Source organism: Homalodisca vitripennis, chromosome 1 (assembly GCF_021130785.1).
Source record: "Homalodisca vitripennis isolate AUS2020 chromosome 1, UT_GWSS_2.1, whole genome shotgun sequence".
NCBI classification, from domain to species: Eukaryota; Metazoa; Arthropoda; class Insecta; order Hemiptera; family Cicadellidae; genus Homalodisca; species Homalodisca vitripennis.
Genome location: NC_060207.1, coordinates 47,752,401 through 47,768,261, shown reverse-complemented (window position 1 = coordinate 47,768,261; position 15,861 = coordinate 47,752,401). Strand labels below are relative to the sequence as shown.

The 15,861-nt window shown below is 33.6% G+C and overlaps 1 protein-coding gene across 1 annotated transcript in view; it reads right to left on the bottom strand.

Annotated features, from left to right (window-relative positions):
- LOC124360875 overlaps positions 1-15,861 on the bottom strand; it is a 47,321-nt gene that overhangs the window by 4,306 nt on the left and 27,154 nt on the right. The window contains exons 6-11 of the mRNA XM_046814851.1: positions 14,779-14,896; positions 13,816-14,049; positions 8,189-8,342; positions 4,051-4,175; positions 2,923-3,025; positions 1,655-1,857 (exon numbers count right to left, since the gene is read on the bottom strand). Of these exons, the coding sequence (XP_046670807.1) occupies positions 1,655-1,857; positions 2,923-3,025; positions 4,051-4,175; positions 8,189-8,342; positions 13,816-14,049; positions 14,779-14,896 (937 nt within the window). The remainder of the gene's footprint in view (positions 1-1,654; positions 1,858-2,922; positions 3,026-4,050; positions 4,176-8,188; positions 8,343-13,815; positions 14,050-14,778; positions 14,897-15,861) is intronic.

Sequence of the window (15,861 nt, the reverse complement as noted above, 5' to 3'; positions counted from 1 at the left end):
GGAAATCTCTCATCTGAAATTTATAGACAAACAACCCAAACAGATCTTCTAATACCATCATCCTCTAACCATCCATGGAAACACAAATTAGCAGCATTTCACTCAATGATAAACAGAATGTTAAATATACCAATGAGTGATGAGAACAAAACTAAAGAAATGAGAAGCATCAAATATTTAGCTGTCAAAAATAGATATCAAACCCATATTGTAGACAAATGATTCAGAAGAAAACAAGAAAAATCAATAAAACCAACATAATACAACCTAATCCTAATAATAATGAAATTCAGAAATATATATGTGTACCTTTCAATACTAAAATAAACAAAGCTGTTCGAAAAACCTTTCAAAATTTTCCATCAGTTACCAAACAAGAAATAATACATTTAAACTTATTGAAAACAAAGTAAACCAAAAAGATGAAAAACAAGAATTATACAAACAATGTGGAGTATACAAAATTAACTGTAGTGACTGTGAAATTATATTGGACAAACTGGCAGAAATTTTAATAAAAGGTTTAAAGAACATGTACAATCTTAGAAAACAAATAACATGTCTACAATCAAATCAAATTTCGCTGAACATTTATTAGAAACTGGACATAACTACAAAAATATTGAAAAGAACATGGAAATTTTGGATATCGAAAGCAATGGAGAAAAATTAAACAGGCAAGAAGAATTACACATTTATCTAATTATAACAAAGATCCTCACAACATATTAAATAGCAATCTAAAAAATAAGACAAATCCTATCTTTGAAAAAATATTAAACATAGAATACTAATCAAAATTACAACTGTGTCATATAAATTTAACATCTGTTTAAATCCACATATGTATATTTCGTTGTTTGTTTATTATTTAGTTAGAGGTTAATGTTCACACTAAAGATGGTTTATACTGAAACACGTCTCTGAAATAAAATAATTTTCAAAAAGGGTTTTTTTAGTTAACGTTTCATTATTTTAATCAGTTTTATTTTCACTAATGTGTATGTGTACAACAAATTGAGCCAACAGAAACAGAGGTAAAAAACTTCATAAATGGCAGCTGGCGGAGTTATTGTAAAAGTAAATCTGATAAACCACGTTTTAAGAATCAGCATAATGCTGATCAGCTGTAGCATGCAAATAGACAAAGGAGAGTTGTGGTAATCCAGAAACCTAAATATAGAAAATTCAAACTACAACCAATATTTATAAAATTATATTTTATTAATTTGGTTATCATTCAATGGATTTCATTAAAAAAACACATTTATTATATTTGGTATTTTGCATAATGCAGATCGGCTGTCATTCACAAATAGACACGCTCTGATGTATGAACAACATAGAACAAGTACATTTTCAAGTTACGTTTAAAGATTCAGTGGATTCGAGATTCACCTTCAACACATCACTAAGAAGAAGTATTGAATCAACAAATAGAGCTGAAACTGAAAATAACTACGTCATAAATCATGTTTCCAAATTAATCACGTCCTGATTCAAGGTGCTGTCAAATTATTTCTTGATTTCATAAGGTCTTAGAAACAGAAAATTTGTTTTTGAGATTTTCCCAGTTCTACAGCAAGATTCCCGGCTTATTCCTGAATGGGTGGCCACCCTAATAAAGTGAAGGGGTAATTCGCCTGTTACTTACTTGTGACTGTCCTTGTGGTGGTGGTGTTGGTTCTGTTTGCCCAGGACAATCCTGTATTGGACCGCATGACTGTTGGCCTTGAGATGCTTGAGGTTGTCAGCCTGACAAGCTGCCCACTCTGTTATATCGTAGACAGCACCTTCCATACAGGCGTAATAGTGCCACAACAACCCAAGCATCCAACTCTCGGCCCAAATATCTCCCTACACATACATAAAACATACTTAATACTTTATTTATTTGTCTGCAAAGAATAAAATAAACAAAATGCCATTACTTAGCCATGATTGTAAGGTTTATTCAATGGGTTTTGTATGCAGTCTTTTCATATACTATGAGAAATCATACACAGAATCATGAAATCAATTAAAACTTCAAGCGTTTATTTCACTACCATAATATCACCACCCCAAACCAATGTTTAAGCATTTTAGATATTTTCTTATTGATGTTTTAGAGTTTTTCAGTTTTATATGTAATTAAATTACACATCTAATTGCCATAGGGTATTCAATAGGGCATTTGGACTCAAAAACACAATACAATGATTCCTCTTACTTTGAAGTAGTAGGGTAATTAGCGCTTATAGGGTTACAAGAGAGAATAATCCCTAAGATCGTGCTAACAGATGAATTGAAATTAGCAGTTCACACTTACTGGAGTATACAAATTTTATATTTGTATAAGAGTGTTCTTTGGTGAAATACACATTGGAGTTTACAGTGAAATAATTAGTTTTACTATGACACATTTTTGAACATAAAACATTAAAAAACCAGTTTTGGAAAATGACATATGGATTTCAACTATATATATGTTACTTCCCGAAATTTCATCTACAATTGGAACAATATTCCATTTAGATTAATATGAAAATGTAGAAATACAAATTTTGTATTTATAGTAATCCATAATAATATTTTTTAAATAAAGAGTTGATTTTGAATATATAAAGAAGAAAATATTCCAATACTCATAAACAAGTATTATTGGTTACCAATATTATATGTGAGACAACATTTAACTCTGACAGCTTCTTTAAGTCAAAGAGAAAGTCAATTTCGGTAAATCTTACATCTCATACATATATTGAATAAAGAAAAACTATTTCTACATTTCGCCAAATGATACTCTCAACACTACGTCAGTGAAATCTATGGTAGGATTAGAAAATGATTATTACAGTGTTTTAGCTATACATATAAATGAGCACTGATGTGCACAGGGATCAGGATTGTTCTTGTTCAAGTGGTAAATAGCATCCATACTTCTCGAGCAGAATGATGTATTTTGCACTGAGCACAGAATCTGGCAGCGTAGCAGGGTCGTTGTATGATAGTTCTTTTATGTCTTTTGCCACAATTTGTACACCTGCAAAGAAGAAAGGTTTACATTAAAAGAAAAATATAGTGTAAATTTCAAATCAGATAAGTATAAAAAGAAAAATCTTGGTTTAAATTAATTGAACAACACTATTAAGCTAACACAAAAATTTAAAACGTGCAATCAAAAATTGGAACATCCAAACGTAAAAATAAATTAATTAATATAAACAAATTCTCTGATTAGTCTTTTTATTAGGCAGGTTTGTTTGCAAACAGACTTCACCTTCAATATGTAATTGAAACTGAAATCTGAATATGGCAATATAAATTAATATAACTCGAGTTTGAGGAAGCAGAAACATCAACTTAAACTGGTATAACGGGTTGGTATCTTTCATGATAAGGCTTTTATTCAAGGATTATGCCCTGCATACAGTGCTCAGGATTAGTACATTTTAAATACTTTGAGCCATCATTTCCGGATAATCGGTGATTAACTGTTCAACAAATCAATGAGTGATTATGCATGACAAATAAAACATATTAATTATATATAATGGTTTTGTTACAAATTCACAATCACATAAATTTAATCAAAACTGGTTCATACGTGGAAACAATGTTTCAAGTGTTATCACTGATACATTTCATAGATACACTTTTTTTCTTTAAAACATGAGCAATTAAAACATGATTTTTGACAGTAGATAACAAATTAATTACAAAGCTTTATATTTCAGACCATATTTTTCAAGAAGCAAAAAGTTTATAACCTATTGTTATATTTTGTTTCAATACATATATAAGTATCTACCATTCTGTTTTAGATTATATTGTTTCAGTATTTTAACATGATAAATCAATTGACTAGATAAAGCGTTATTACAATATTACATTTGTGATTTTCCTGGAAAAGTTTTAATTGTTTTACATTAAAATGTTGACATGGAAATATCTGTTGAATTTAGAGAACAAACAACAGTAATAAAATGTGGAAAACTACAAAGGTAAAAAACTGACGTTTTAATGAGTTAAAGTTATTATTTATAAAATGAAATTGAAATAAGTGACCTGATTGTGTTTGCTGCATATTCCATTTTGTGGTGGAGCTGAGACAGAAGTTCACTGAGTTCACTCCAGGCCTGCTCAACTTGGTGTGTCTCTGCTACACATCTGTCATATGCACTTCGTCTTTCCTGGGAAACACAAACAAATTTTTAAATTACTACTCTATGTTTAATTCAAATGTAAACGATCCCAGATATATGTTCACTTGCTGTATTTGTTATTTAAAATGGCAAGATTAAATTAAAAAAGGTTTACACATTTGTATTTCACTTTAATGATACAATGGTTGATATCAATTCCACATAATAAATAAAATGGAAAGATATCATCATTAATGACACAGTGAGATAAAAACTTTAAAGCTACATTTCAAGGCTTAAAATAATGTTATGAAGTTCTAATTTAACACCTTGCCTGCCACCATAAGAGATTCTCAAGATTCCTGGATTGCAGCTTGTGCAGTCGTGTTTTTGGTTGTGAAATTAGTTTTGGACTATTGATACTGGTTAATAAAATTGATTTTCACAAAACACATGTTAAGGGGATGGGGGGTTAACTCAGACCCGATCGGGTCTGCAACAATATTTTTTAAACGAAAATTGCCTTTAAAAAATTGTTGCCGACCCGATCGGACCAACGTTCAAATTTCAGTCGACCTTGATATTTTACTTTATACTACTGTGATGACAGAGTGTGCGCGCACTGGCTGACTAGCGCCAGCTGTTACCAGACCCCAGCTGGTGCCAGACACAGTACTCACTCGTCCCTTTTCCTTGCCGCTTACAGCTGTAACGCGAGTTGTTTCGCGCCTAAATACTAACCTCATTGATACTTCAAGTCTTTACATTCACGCTGTGTCTATCCGTGTGCGTAGGCATTATTGTAATTGTGTTAACAACTCTCCAAGATGGGTGAAAACCTAGAGGACAATGACATACAGTTGTTTCTGGACGTTCCGATGAGCAGTGAACCTGACATTCTCGGAGTGAGTGAAGGCGGAATCGGAATAAACATTGATTCTGATGTTTCTGATTCGGACAACATGGAGGACGACGAGGACTTCCATCACTTATGACTCTATATTTGAAACTGATGACGAAAGTGCTGTGGCTGAGAATGAGAATGATGTTTATGAGGAAATGGAGGTAGGCCTAGACGTAAACTTAGATAATATTTCTGGAAATACTATAAATAATGTGAGTGAGAACGGCGGTATCGAAAATGCTAGTTTGAACTTGATCAATGTAGATAATGAGGGCCAGGAAGCTTTAGTTGTTGGGGATGACACTATTCTCGCCGAGAAGTATAAAAATCTTAAGGGAAAATCAGATAAGGTAAATATGAAAGTAGAGGAAGAGGGTAAATGGAAATTGTTTTAAGGTAAACAAAAAGATATATTGTTTTTGTTGGAAACGAAAAGTTTAATTTCAATCTACCAAACACAGCAAAACCAATTGATTATTTTTCCTTGTATCTAACTGACGATATCCTTGGAGATCATGGTTGTCGAAACCAACAGGAATGCTGCACAAGTGTTAAATACAATGAGACTAAATCGCAGCAGTAGGCTTAAAAAATGGACAAGCACCAATATCGATGAAATGAAAAAGTTTTTTGGACTAGTTTTGTATATGGGCTTGGTCCGAATGCCTGAAATAAGTGACTACTGGTCATCAAAGATGCTATATAGAAATTTGGTAGCAGGTCGTGTAATGAGCCGGAACCGGTTTCAGTTGTTATTACGCTTCTGGCACTTCAATAACAACGAAAATATGGACCAAGAAGGCCGTTTGTCCAAGCTTTTGTCTCACCTCAATGAGTGTTTCAAAAGGAAAAAAAAGTCCAGGTAAGGAGCTTGTGGTTGACGAGAGTATGGTCCCATTCAGAGGTCATCTGCTTTTTAAGCAGTACCTCCCTAACAAAACCCACAAATGAGGGATCAAAATATTTAAGATCTGTGACACAATAGGCTACACTTATAAAATAAAAGTGTACATGGGGAAGGGGACCTGCAATGAGGATGGAGTGACAGTAGCGACGTCAGCTGTCATGGAGCTAATGACTGACTATGTAGATAAGGGTCATATACTATTTGTGGACAATTTCTACACATCCGTGGATCTTGCCAACACTCTATTAGCAAGGGATACTCACTTAGTAGGTACGGTCACGAGCAACCGTGCCTGGTTTCCCCACAAAATTACAATCCCTCCACAGCTGAAGATAGGGAAAGGTGAAATGAGCTGTTTAGAGTACCCTTCTGGCATAGCGTACACAAGGTGGGTGGACAAGAGAGAGGTAAGACTCATGTCCACAATTCATCCTCCAGGCTACGTTGACACTGGAAAAAAAACCATACAGGGTGATCCTATAATGAAACCCTTTGTTGTGGTAGAATACAACAAGGCTAAAATGGGCATAGACCTGTCAGACCAGATGTCCTCCTACAACACGCCAGTGAGGAAGTCGATGCGCTGGTACCACAAAATCGCAGAGGAATTACTCCTGGGAACAGCCATCGTGAATGCATGGCTTGCTTATAAGAACGATACAGATGCTACCGGTACTGCCCAAAGAGGAAGGAAAAATGTTTACTCCATGAAAACGTTCAGAGAAAAACTAGTGTTTAGCCTCCTGGGGTTAGAAGATGAAATTGTGACTCCTGTTCACGTAACTGGTCATCACTACGTTTCAAAATCATCTACGTTTGTTGGAGAAGGTAAAAATAAATGTAGATCAAGAAAAAATTGCAAGATTTGCTACCAAACAGCTATGCTTCAAGGAGGTCGACTTGCAGCCAAGAATCTTAAAAAAGTGACCACTTTTTGTGAATTATGTCCAGGGAAGCCTTATCTCTGTAAAGACTGCTTCAAGAATATTGACAAATAATTTGAATACAACTATGTAATCCTCTATTTCACATATCTTTGTAGTCTATTCATAATAAACTTAAAACCTTGCTATCCTCAAACATATCTTTGTAACCATAATAAACTTTGTTTTTCATAACAAATTGAATAAGAAATTTAATTTACTACCCAATAACTCAAAACTAGCAGCTTCAAATATTTAATTTAAAAAATTCCCCATACAATTTTGGCGAGGAAAGTACAATATTAAATTAAAACAACATTTGTTTCAATTATTTAAAAATGTATAAAAGAAAAAAACCTAAAACATTTCCTTTAAAAAAAAAAACATGCCGACCCGATCGGGAGTCAAATGTTAACGATATTGCGTGGTGTTTTTAGCTAACCTATAAACAACAAAACGACGCCAGACAACGTTCTCTGATTAGTCTCATATCTGTTTAGAAAACTTAGTTCAGTCATTTGCCACTAGAGTCGAGCGTAACGCCCACAGCGGCAACAAAGAAAAACAATGGAAACATCATTGTGCCGGCCGATCGGGTCGGCATTGCCGAGTTGTAGCAATTACGTCGCCGACCGATCGGGTCAGCATGGCAGGCAAGGTGTTAATTTCAAGTTTAGTTTACAGTTACAAAAAGCACTTAATGCTAGATAAGGTAACAGGGGAAATTACCACCTAGTTTTTACAGGTAAATAACAATATTTATAATTCTATTCATATCTCATATAATATATAATGAACATTGTATACTATGACCAGGGCAGTGGCTCAAGACTGGACAGTGTGCCACTTGAGATTCAAATTGTTAACATTTTATTTATTTATTTGACGGAAAACCCTTTGTAAAAAAAAAGCTTTCAACACGGTACATACTATCACTAGAATTGACAAAAAATGTTACATACTTTACTGATAAGATATTTAAAGACCACAATAATAATAACACATATTTTGCATTTTCAACTCAACAACAGTTGATGGCTGCCCAAGCAAGAGAAATTTATAAAACCCAAAGTGTAAATAAAGTATGGAATAACAAGAAGAAAATACTAAGATAACAACTAAGAAAATAAATCAAATGGATACCAACTCTTAACTTTATGATGGATTAAAACTAATAAAATATTAATCATGCTATTTATCATCTGAGATTATCAATTATCGTTCACTATAAAATCAACAATATAACTATTTTAAAAACATTAGTTAATTTTTCAATTCCTTCCTTTGTTACTTAATTGCTATTGTCGATCCAGTTGAAATTACTTACGGGTTCACCAATAAGTTCAAATGCATGAACTAAAATTTTGAATGCTTCTTCTGCTCCTGGTTGAGAATTTTTGTCTGGATGTACCAACACTGCCTGTTTCTTGTAATATTTCTTAATGTCATCATCTATACAGTGATTTGTCACTCCCAAAATGCTAAAAAGAAAAATAATATCTAAGTCTAACAATATAACAATAAAAATAAAGTAATACCAATATTAACCCTTTTAGTGCCGCGAGTCACGCTCCGTGACGACGGGTATCGGTGCGAAAAATGTCGTCTTCACGGAGCGTGACGATTAGTATTTGATTTATTTTAGTACTCTTGATATTGTAATAACTGGCTAATATCAATGCAGACGTCTTCCTAAGATAACCGAGTATTCGGATCGATCGATGTTTGATGTTCAATATCAATTTTATATCGATCATTGTATACATAGTGAATTCGAATTGGTTCTTAGTTTACATTGTGTTGAGTGGCGTTGCGTTCTGTTTGTGCTGTGAGTTTGAACCTTAGTTTCGTTTATTTTTATTTCGAAATGGAACGAAATAAAGTTAATTGTGATGACTGTGGTTTATTGAGAGCCCTTTTAGAAGAAGTTGGAAGTGGTGGGGAGTTGGAAACTACAATGGGAACGTTGGTTGCTGACCAAAGTGTAAGGTATGATGGTACGCCTGCACAAAGTAGTATCTTGGTTGAAAATCCCACTCTAGATGTAGATGTAGACGATGATATTGATATGTCACCTAGGCCTACAGCAGGTCCTAGTGGTGTTTGCAATATCTTACCAAGAAAGAGGTATAGGCGACCTAACCTAGCTAGGCCTATAGGCTATGATTTGGATGTGTCAGACACTACTGTGGATGACACAGATGAGGACAAGGACTACTGTCCTAGTGACACTGAACCCTCCACTGACCATTCCAAACCTAAATTAGGAATGAAACAAAGAGGCCGTAGAGAAAGAGGAAGAGGTTTCGCCATGGGGATAATGCAATTGCATAATGATTATATTGCATTATAATGCATAATATAATGCATTTTTCAATCAAATAAGCATTTAGTATATACTATTACATTGTTTTTACTGTTTCTTATAGTGGGTACAATGGTTTGCATTACTGTCCTGATTAGACCTTAGATTTGCGTTTGGTACGCGTTGTAAGGTATTTTTGTTTTCCAAAAAAATTTTTTTTGCTGCTTGAAAATAATATATTATGTAGGTACTGATTTTTTTCAGTTTTAGATGTACTTTGCAAATGTATTAATTGTTTTAACCCTTCAAGGCGGGAGTATTTAAATGCAAGCCGGACCCTGCTGCGGGACTATTTTTCCAGATCGCGCCATATTTTCGCAAGCTTTTACAAAAACTTTTTTTTCTCGGGCTGTAGACACTTTATCAATACAATTGTTTTATTGAATTACAAAAAGAAAAATTAAATGCAATAACACTCCCGAAAATAACCTCACTCTAACCAAACAAAGATATATATACCCAACACGTTGCTGCACATTTCACAATAACCTACATTATAAATGTAAGTTATACACACTCCTACGTGATTTTAAAGTTACAACACTGATCAGGATAACTATAAAATGTAGCTTGCCATTATATTATTCAACAAAATAATATTAAAAACACAAGACAACAATCACAGAACGCATTGCATAGCAACAAGTTGCACCGGCGCGAACGAACTGAGTACGCACAATGTCAAGATCAGATGCTCAGTTTTGTAAACAATACAGCTGTCTCTGTCGCACTCATTTTCGACTGCAAACAGCTGCAAAAGATCGACCAACTCATAGACAACGTATTCCATATAGCCTGAGTCCGATATAGTTCACCAAAATAATGACAGGTTTCACCACATGACGGAATGTCGTCATGACGTTAAATACACGTCAAACCGCAGCTGACTACACTTTTGGGATGACATTTTATACACGTCAAACCAGCTTGAAGGGACTCAAAGTCAAAAATTTTTTTATTTTTGTTTAAGATTATAAATATTTAGTACAAGTTTTTTACAATAACTAACAAACACAGTTACGCAACATTTATCATAGAACACAAAAAAAAAATTCTATAAGTCTATCACAAAAAATGGATTTTTTATAATTTTTTAACCAAACACTTATAATTTTTGCTCAGATTGGCCTGGCACTTTACAGCCAGGAAGGCGTTCAAGGTCGCGGCACTAAAAGGGTTAAATATAATATTCCAATTGAAGTGTCTTAATAATAGAAAACAGTTAAGAAAGTATAATTTCATTCTGGAATTTTAACATCTTGTAATTTATTAATTTAAATTCATGATTAACCCTTTAACTGCCACGTTCATGGATTCGCGACGACACACGAGCACCTGTTTTAGTTACATACTATAGCCTCCCAACGCAGAATATTTTTTCTATTTTTAGGAGTTTTTGACATTTCATGTTAAACAAGTTATTTAAAGTTTAATAAATAAAGTAAACAATGTTTACAGACTTCTCAAATAATGTCAATTTGTTACATAATTACAGCATATTACCACTACCACACAACTATCTACGAATAAACATCAGACATCACCTTGTAACATATCAACGTAACCTTTCCCAAACTCGTGTACGATACAAAGCAGGTAGCGTCCAAGTAGTTTCAGTAATGTCTACAAGATTGCACCACCAACTGGTCAGCTATTTATCTTCTAGATATTTCTGACATAATAGAACACCAATTAATACAAAATAACAACTGGTACCAAAAAATAGAACAGCTGATAATATGAAAACAAGTATATTCAGGCCTGGCGGTTGTTTACAAAACTAGAGTTGGATGATATATCTCGAACGTGGTGCTTAAAGGGTTAAATTGTATTTCATAATTACAATTGAATTGACAATCAATAATAACAAATGGGCATTAAAATAAAATTGTTAACAATCCTTTTCAAGCCAGTCATTTGTTGTGCTCATTAAAAATGAAAGGATCACTGAATATATTTTAAGAACAAAGTTATTAAAGAAAATGAAATAAGTTATACATTTTAAAGAAGTAGAAGGCAAGGTTTCAAATAGGTATTTGAACTATTTTTTGTTTGGTTTGAGAGAACAGGTATAAATTATTTATTTAAATTCATGATTAATCCTTAACTGCCACCAAAATGTTTAATAGTTCTGCTCCTGGTTGAGAAGTTTTTATACCTAGCAACAGCATGCTAAATATAAAAAAGTCATCTATTAGATTCAATGTTTGTTATTTTAAATAATAAAGTTCAGCTCTGCAGCTTCTGCACAATGATTCTATATATTTTACAATATATTATTTGTACAATAGAATTTTTTAATACAAATTTATTAATTTTCAATATTATTTTATATATTTTATGAAAATGAATATGTTTATATATTTTGCTTTTACTTATGTCTTTGTTTTTTCACACCTAAAAAACAAAGACCACTTAAAATTAATATCACAGTCTGTGAGAATTAAATGAAATAGCAACACTTATTTAAATATTTTGCCCGGCTATATGTTTTCGTATCCATAACTAACATTAAGTCATAACACTATAATCTTAGTGATATCCAAAAATATTATGATTTGAAATTGTAGTAAAATAATGTGTCAATAGATAAATATTAATTTGCAACTGACAAAAAACACTAAGCTGAAGTGTGATCTTGCTATTTGTGCAACATAGGGGTATGTGGAAACTGTGTTTTCCCAATATGGCATTACAGCAGACAAAACATGTACTTATCTAAACCCTTTGAGATAGGACAGCCAGTACTACTGGCCACACAAAACCCAGACAGTGTGGACTATTTACTGTGTCAGCTGTCTCCAGCTTTCGGATGGCCAGTACTACTGGTCACACACATAAACCCAGACAGTGTAGACTATATACCGTGTCAGCTGTCTCTGGTGCTCGGATAGCCAGTACTACAATTGGCCACACACAAAACCCAGACAGTGTGGACTATTTACCGTGTCAGCTGTCTCTGGCGCTCGGATGGCCAGTACTACTGGCCACACACAAAACCCAGACAGCGTGGACTATTTACCGTGTCAGCTGTCTCTTGCCTTCGGATGGCCAGTACTACTGGCCACACACCAAACCCAGACAGTGTGGACTATTTACCGTGTCAGCTGTCTCTGGCGCTCGGATAGCCAGTACTACAACTGGCCACACACAAAACCCAGACAGCGTGGACTATTTACCGTGTCAGTTGTCTCTGGCGCTCGGATAGCCAGGACTACTGGCCACACACAAAACGCAGACAGTGTGGACTATTTACTGCGTCAGTTGTCTCTGGCGCTCAGATGGCCAGCACTACTGATCACACACATAAACCCAGACAGCGTGGTCTATTTACTGCGTCAGCTGTCTCCAGCGCTCGGATGATCAGTACTATTGGCCAAAGTTGTCCTCGCTGACAAGTCAACTGCCATCTTGCTCTGCGTCATCGCTGACTGGGAATTTAAATGGTAGTACAATCTGCTTTTTTATGTAGGTCATTTAAAGTTTAAAAACCAGAAAACCTTACATCAGTATATATGTTTCTCTTTATCACACTTGCTTGTGTTGATTAAGATTATACAGTATAAATGAGTTGACTACAGCTGTTTCCAGTAGCCAAAACCATACTTTTCGCCCCCACTTGCACCTTTTCATGTGAATGAGTATGAAGAGATATACTGGTCAGAAATGTCAATCCCTCCCATCGATTTGTTGTATTTACTAACTATCTTAGATTTTTGAACCTCTTCCAATACCCCTTTCTTCTTCATACGATGTACTGTCTGTGTTGTGTTGTTATATAAAGTGCTTAACATAACAACCAAATTGGAGTATTTCCACAGGATTAGAGATATACCTTCTTTTCTAAAAGTCTTAATATCACCTTTTTTTGAATTTAATCTTTGCCACATTCACCTTTTGTTCAGCCTTGGTATTTTCCTTTGTGGTCTCACTGCTTCTGGTAGGAACTTTCTATTTGTAACAATAGTGCCCGTTTAGTACGTTTACAATAGTACACATTCCAAATACTGAAATAATTTATTGTCCTCTATAACAGAAACCACTCCTTAAACTGTTATAATATTACCATGACAAAAGTCTCTAAAAATGAGAAACTATATACTTATTTACAAAAACTATACAATATTTGTAAGGTAGTGGACAACATCGTGAATGCTGGTCTGTCTTACACCACGGTGTGTCATTTGGTTATGCTTGGTCAGTAAAAACGTGTTCGTGTTGTATACATATTAGGTGCTACTCATGTCTTTATTAGTGTATGGAAATAAGTTTTAATTTTTGTGAATAATGAAATAATACAGTATATATTACGTTTAATCTAATAGTTATAATAATAAAATGTATGTATACTATTTTTACGTCAATGGTATGAATAAAACTGTGCCAAAAACATTTAAAGTAACAGAATACCTAAAGTGTATGTGCTTATGTGCCATTTATGGTGTTGTGGTGCCACAACCGTTAATTGCTTGGCAGTCAAAGGTTTAAGTGATTCCAATATCCAAAACTGGAACTGATCTCTTCCTACTACAGATAAAAGAAAGGCAGGAGAGTTATATACACTCCCAAATCAAACCACTTAATCATACCTGTACGGATCTTTTCCTTTACATGCCAATAATCTTTTCATAGCTTCATCTCCAGTGGCCGGTAATGAGATGTTAGCAGTGAGCCCACCGGGCAGGGTAGGTTCGGAAGGCTTGGGTGGTGGAGGAGGTTTCTTGGCCCACCAGTTCCACCAACTGTCCCCACCCATCAGTCTTGTCATCCTCACCTGTAGCCAACTGAGCCACACCAGTCCTGTTTCCCCCATCACAGCAAACCTGCATTACATAACCTGCATTTTAATAGTCAGTATAATAATTACTTAACATTACCTGTATCTCAATCTGTGTGTTGAATTTTAAACTTGTTTAAATCTAATTCTATTTTGTTTGATACCATCAAAGTTAAACATATGCACTGCAATATCTACATGTAAAGTTAACTGATTGAAAAACGTATTAAACAGTTTTTTAAAAGTGTAAACATTGATATGAAAAATAGAAAAGTAAAACCTTTCTAATGTCCCTGCTACTTATAAATACTTCCATTGATTAGAGAAAATTATGTTTTATATGTGTAAAAAATACATTTATATAATATTCTTGAAATTTGAGTGACTGAAATTTTAAAAGTTGAATAATCTAATTGTACATTGGATATAATGGAAAGTGTAGGTATTAATTTCATGAAAAAGAAAAAAAAAACTGTAATTTGTGGCAAGTTTAAAACATTAAACAAACAAGACTAACTAAAAGACATCTCCATGGAGTTTTTAATGAGAAACCACAAGCTGATGTACAAAATTATTACAATAAACTTTAAAACTCATTTTGTTATAGATTTTGTAGAGTTACAGTAGAATAAGAATGGAAGTTTTTAATATTTTTTTTCAAACTTCAAAAGATAAGCACAGCTTTATAAGTATTACTTATAATTGACATTATCACGTTAAAATAACATAGGGTTTAAACACAAAATGAAACAGACTGATACTACAGTATACTTACAAGTGAACCAAGAGGCGTGCAGACATGGCCAACACGTCCCATATGAGATGGAAGAACCATGTGAGGAACATTAAACCGTAGTGTGACATCTGCTCCTGCCATCTCTTGCACAGTACACCTGTAATGCCAGATCAATATGCATTAACAACCAATACATTCTAAATTAAAACAGTTCAACCGAAACTGAATGTTTACATACATAAACTCTGTCTACTTTGTATAAGAAGACATTTTCAACAGAAAGAAGAACATGTTTCATAGTAAGTACAGAACTATGAAACATACAAAGAGCACATACTAATTAAACTGAGTTCGTACGAGAAAGAGTATTTAATTGTTTCAACATTATGCATACAAGTTAATATTTAATATGCTAATTCAATAGATTAATTACGAGATGAATAGGTTAGTTTAAAAGAGAAAAATTTAAAATGCAAAAGTTTTAGTATGAGAAATCAAGAAAAAAAAGAAAAAAGTTATTATCTATTATTAACTTATTATTAAGTTATTATCTATTATCTCAAATTTATTATCTATGCAAGTTTGGGTTGTGGTGAGGTGTTTTGAGCTGTAATGAAAGAATAACTACTGATGGGATAATCAACTAATTCAACAATCGAGCAATCATTCAATTCCTTTAAGATTCACTCAAATCTCTTGCTGGGCTTCCATTGTTTCTACTACCAAGAAAAACTGAATGTGGCTTCTGGGATCAGAAAGCTTTAGTACGCACTATGCAAATAACTGTTGTTTAATGTACTTAGGCCAGAGATGTATTGTTTAAACTTTATATGAGCATACAAGTTTCTTGCGATAATTCTAGCACAAAGAAATAATATTCCTTTACATTATTAATAAATGTTTAAAATTTACCTTTTCATATAATAAATAAAACATAAACTATAAGATTTAATATTTTTTTGGACAGAGAACTGATCAAAGCAAGAACATTTTGAGAATTATAATTAATTACTTTTAAGAAAACTTAAATTTTGTTTCGCCAAAATCTTACGTTGAAGATCAAAAGTTAAAACAAGGACATCCATTGTGTGGCCGTTTGCAGGCAAACCTTACAAATGGTAC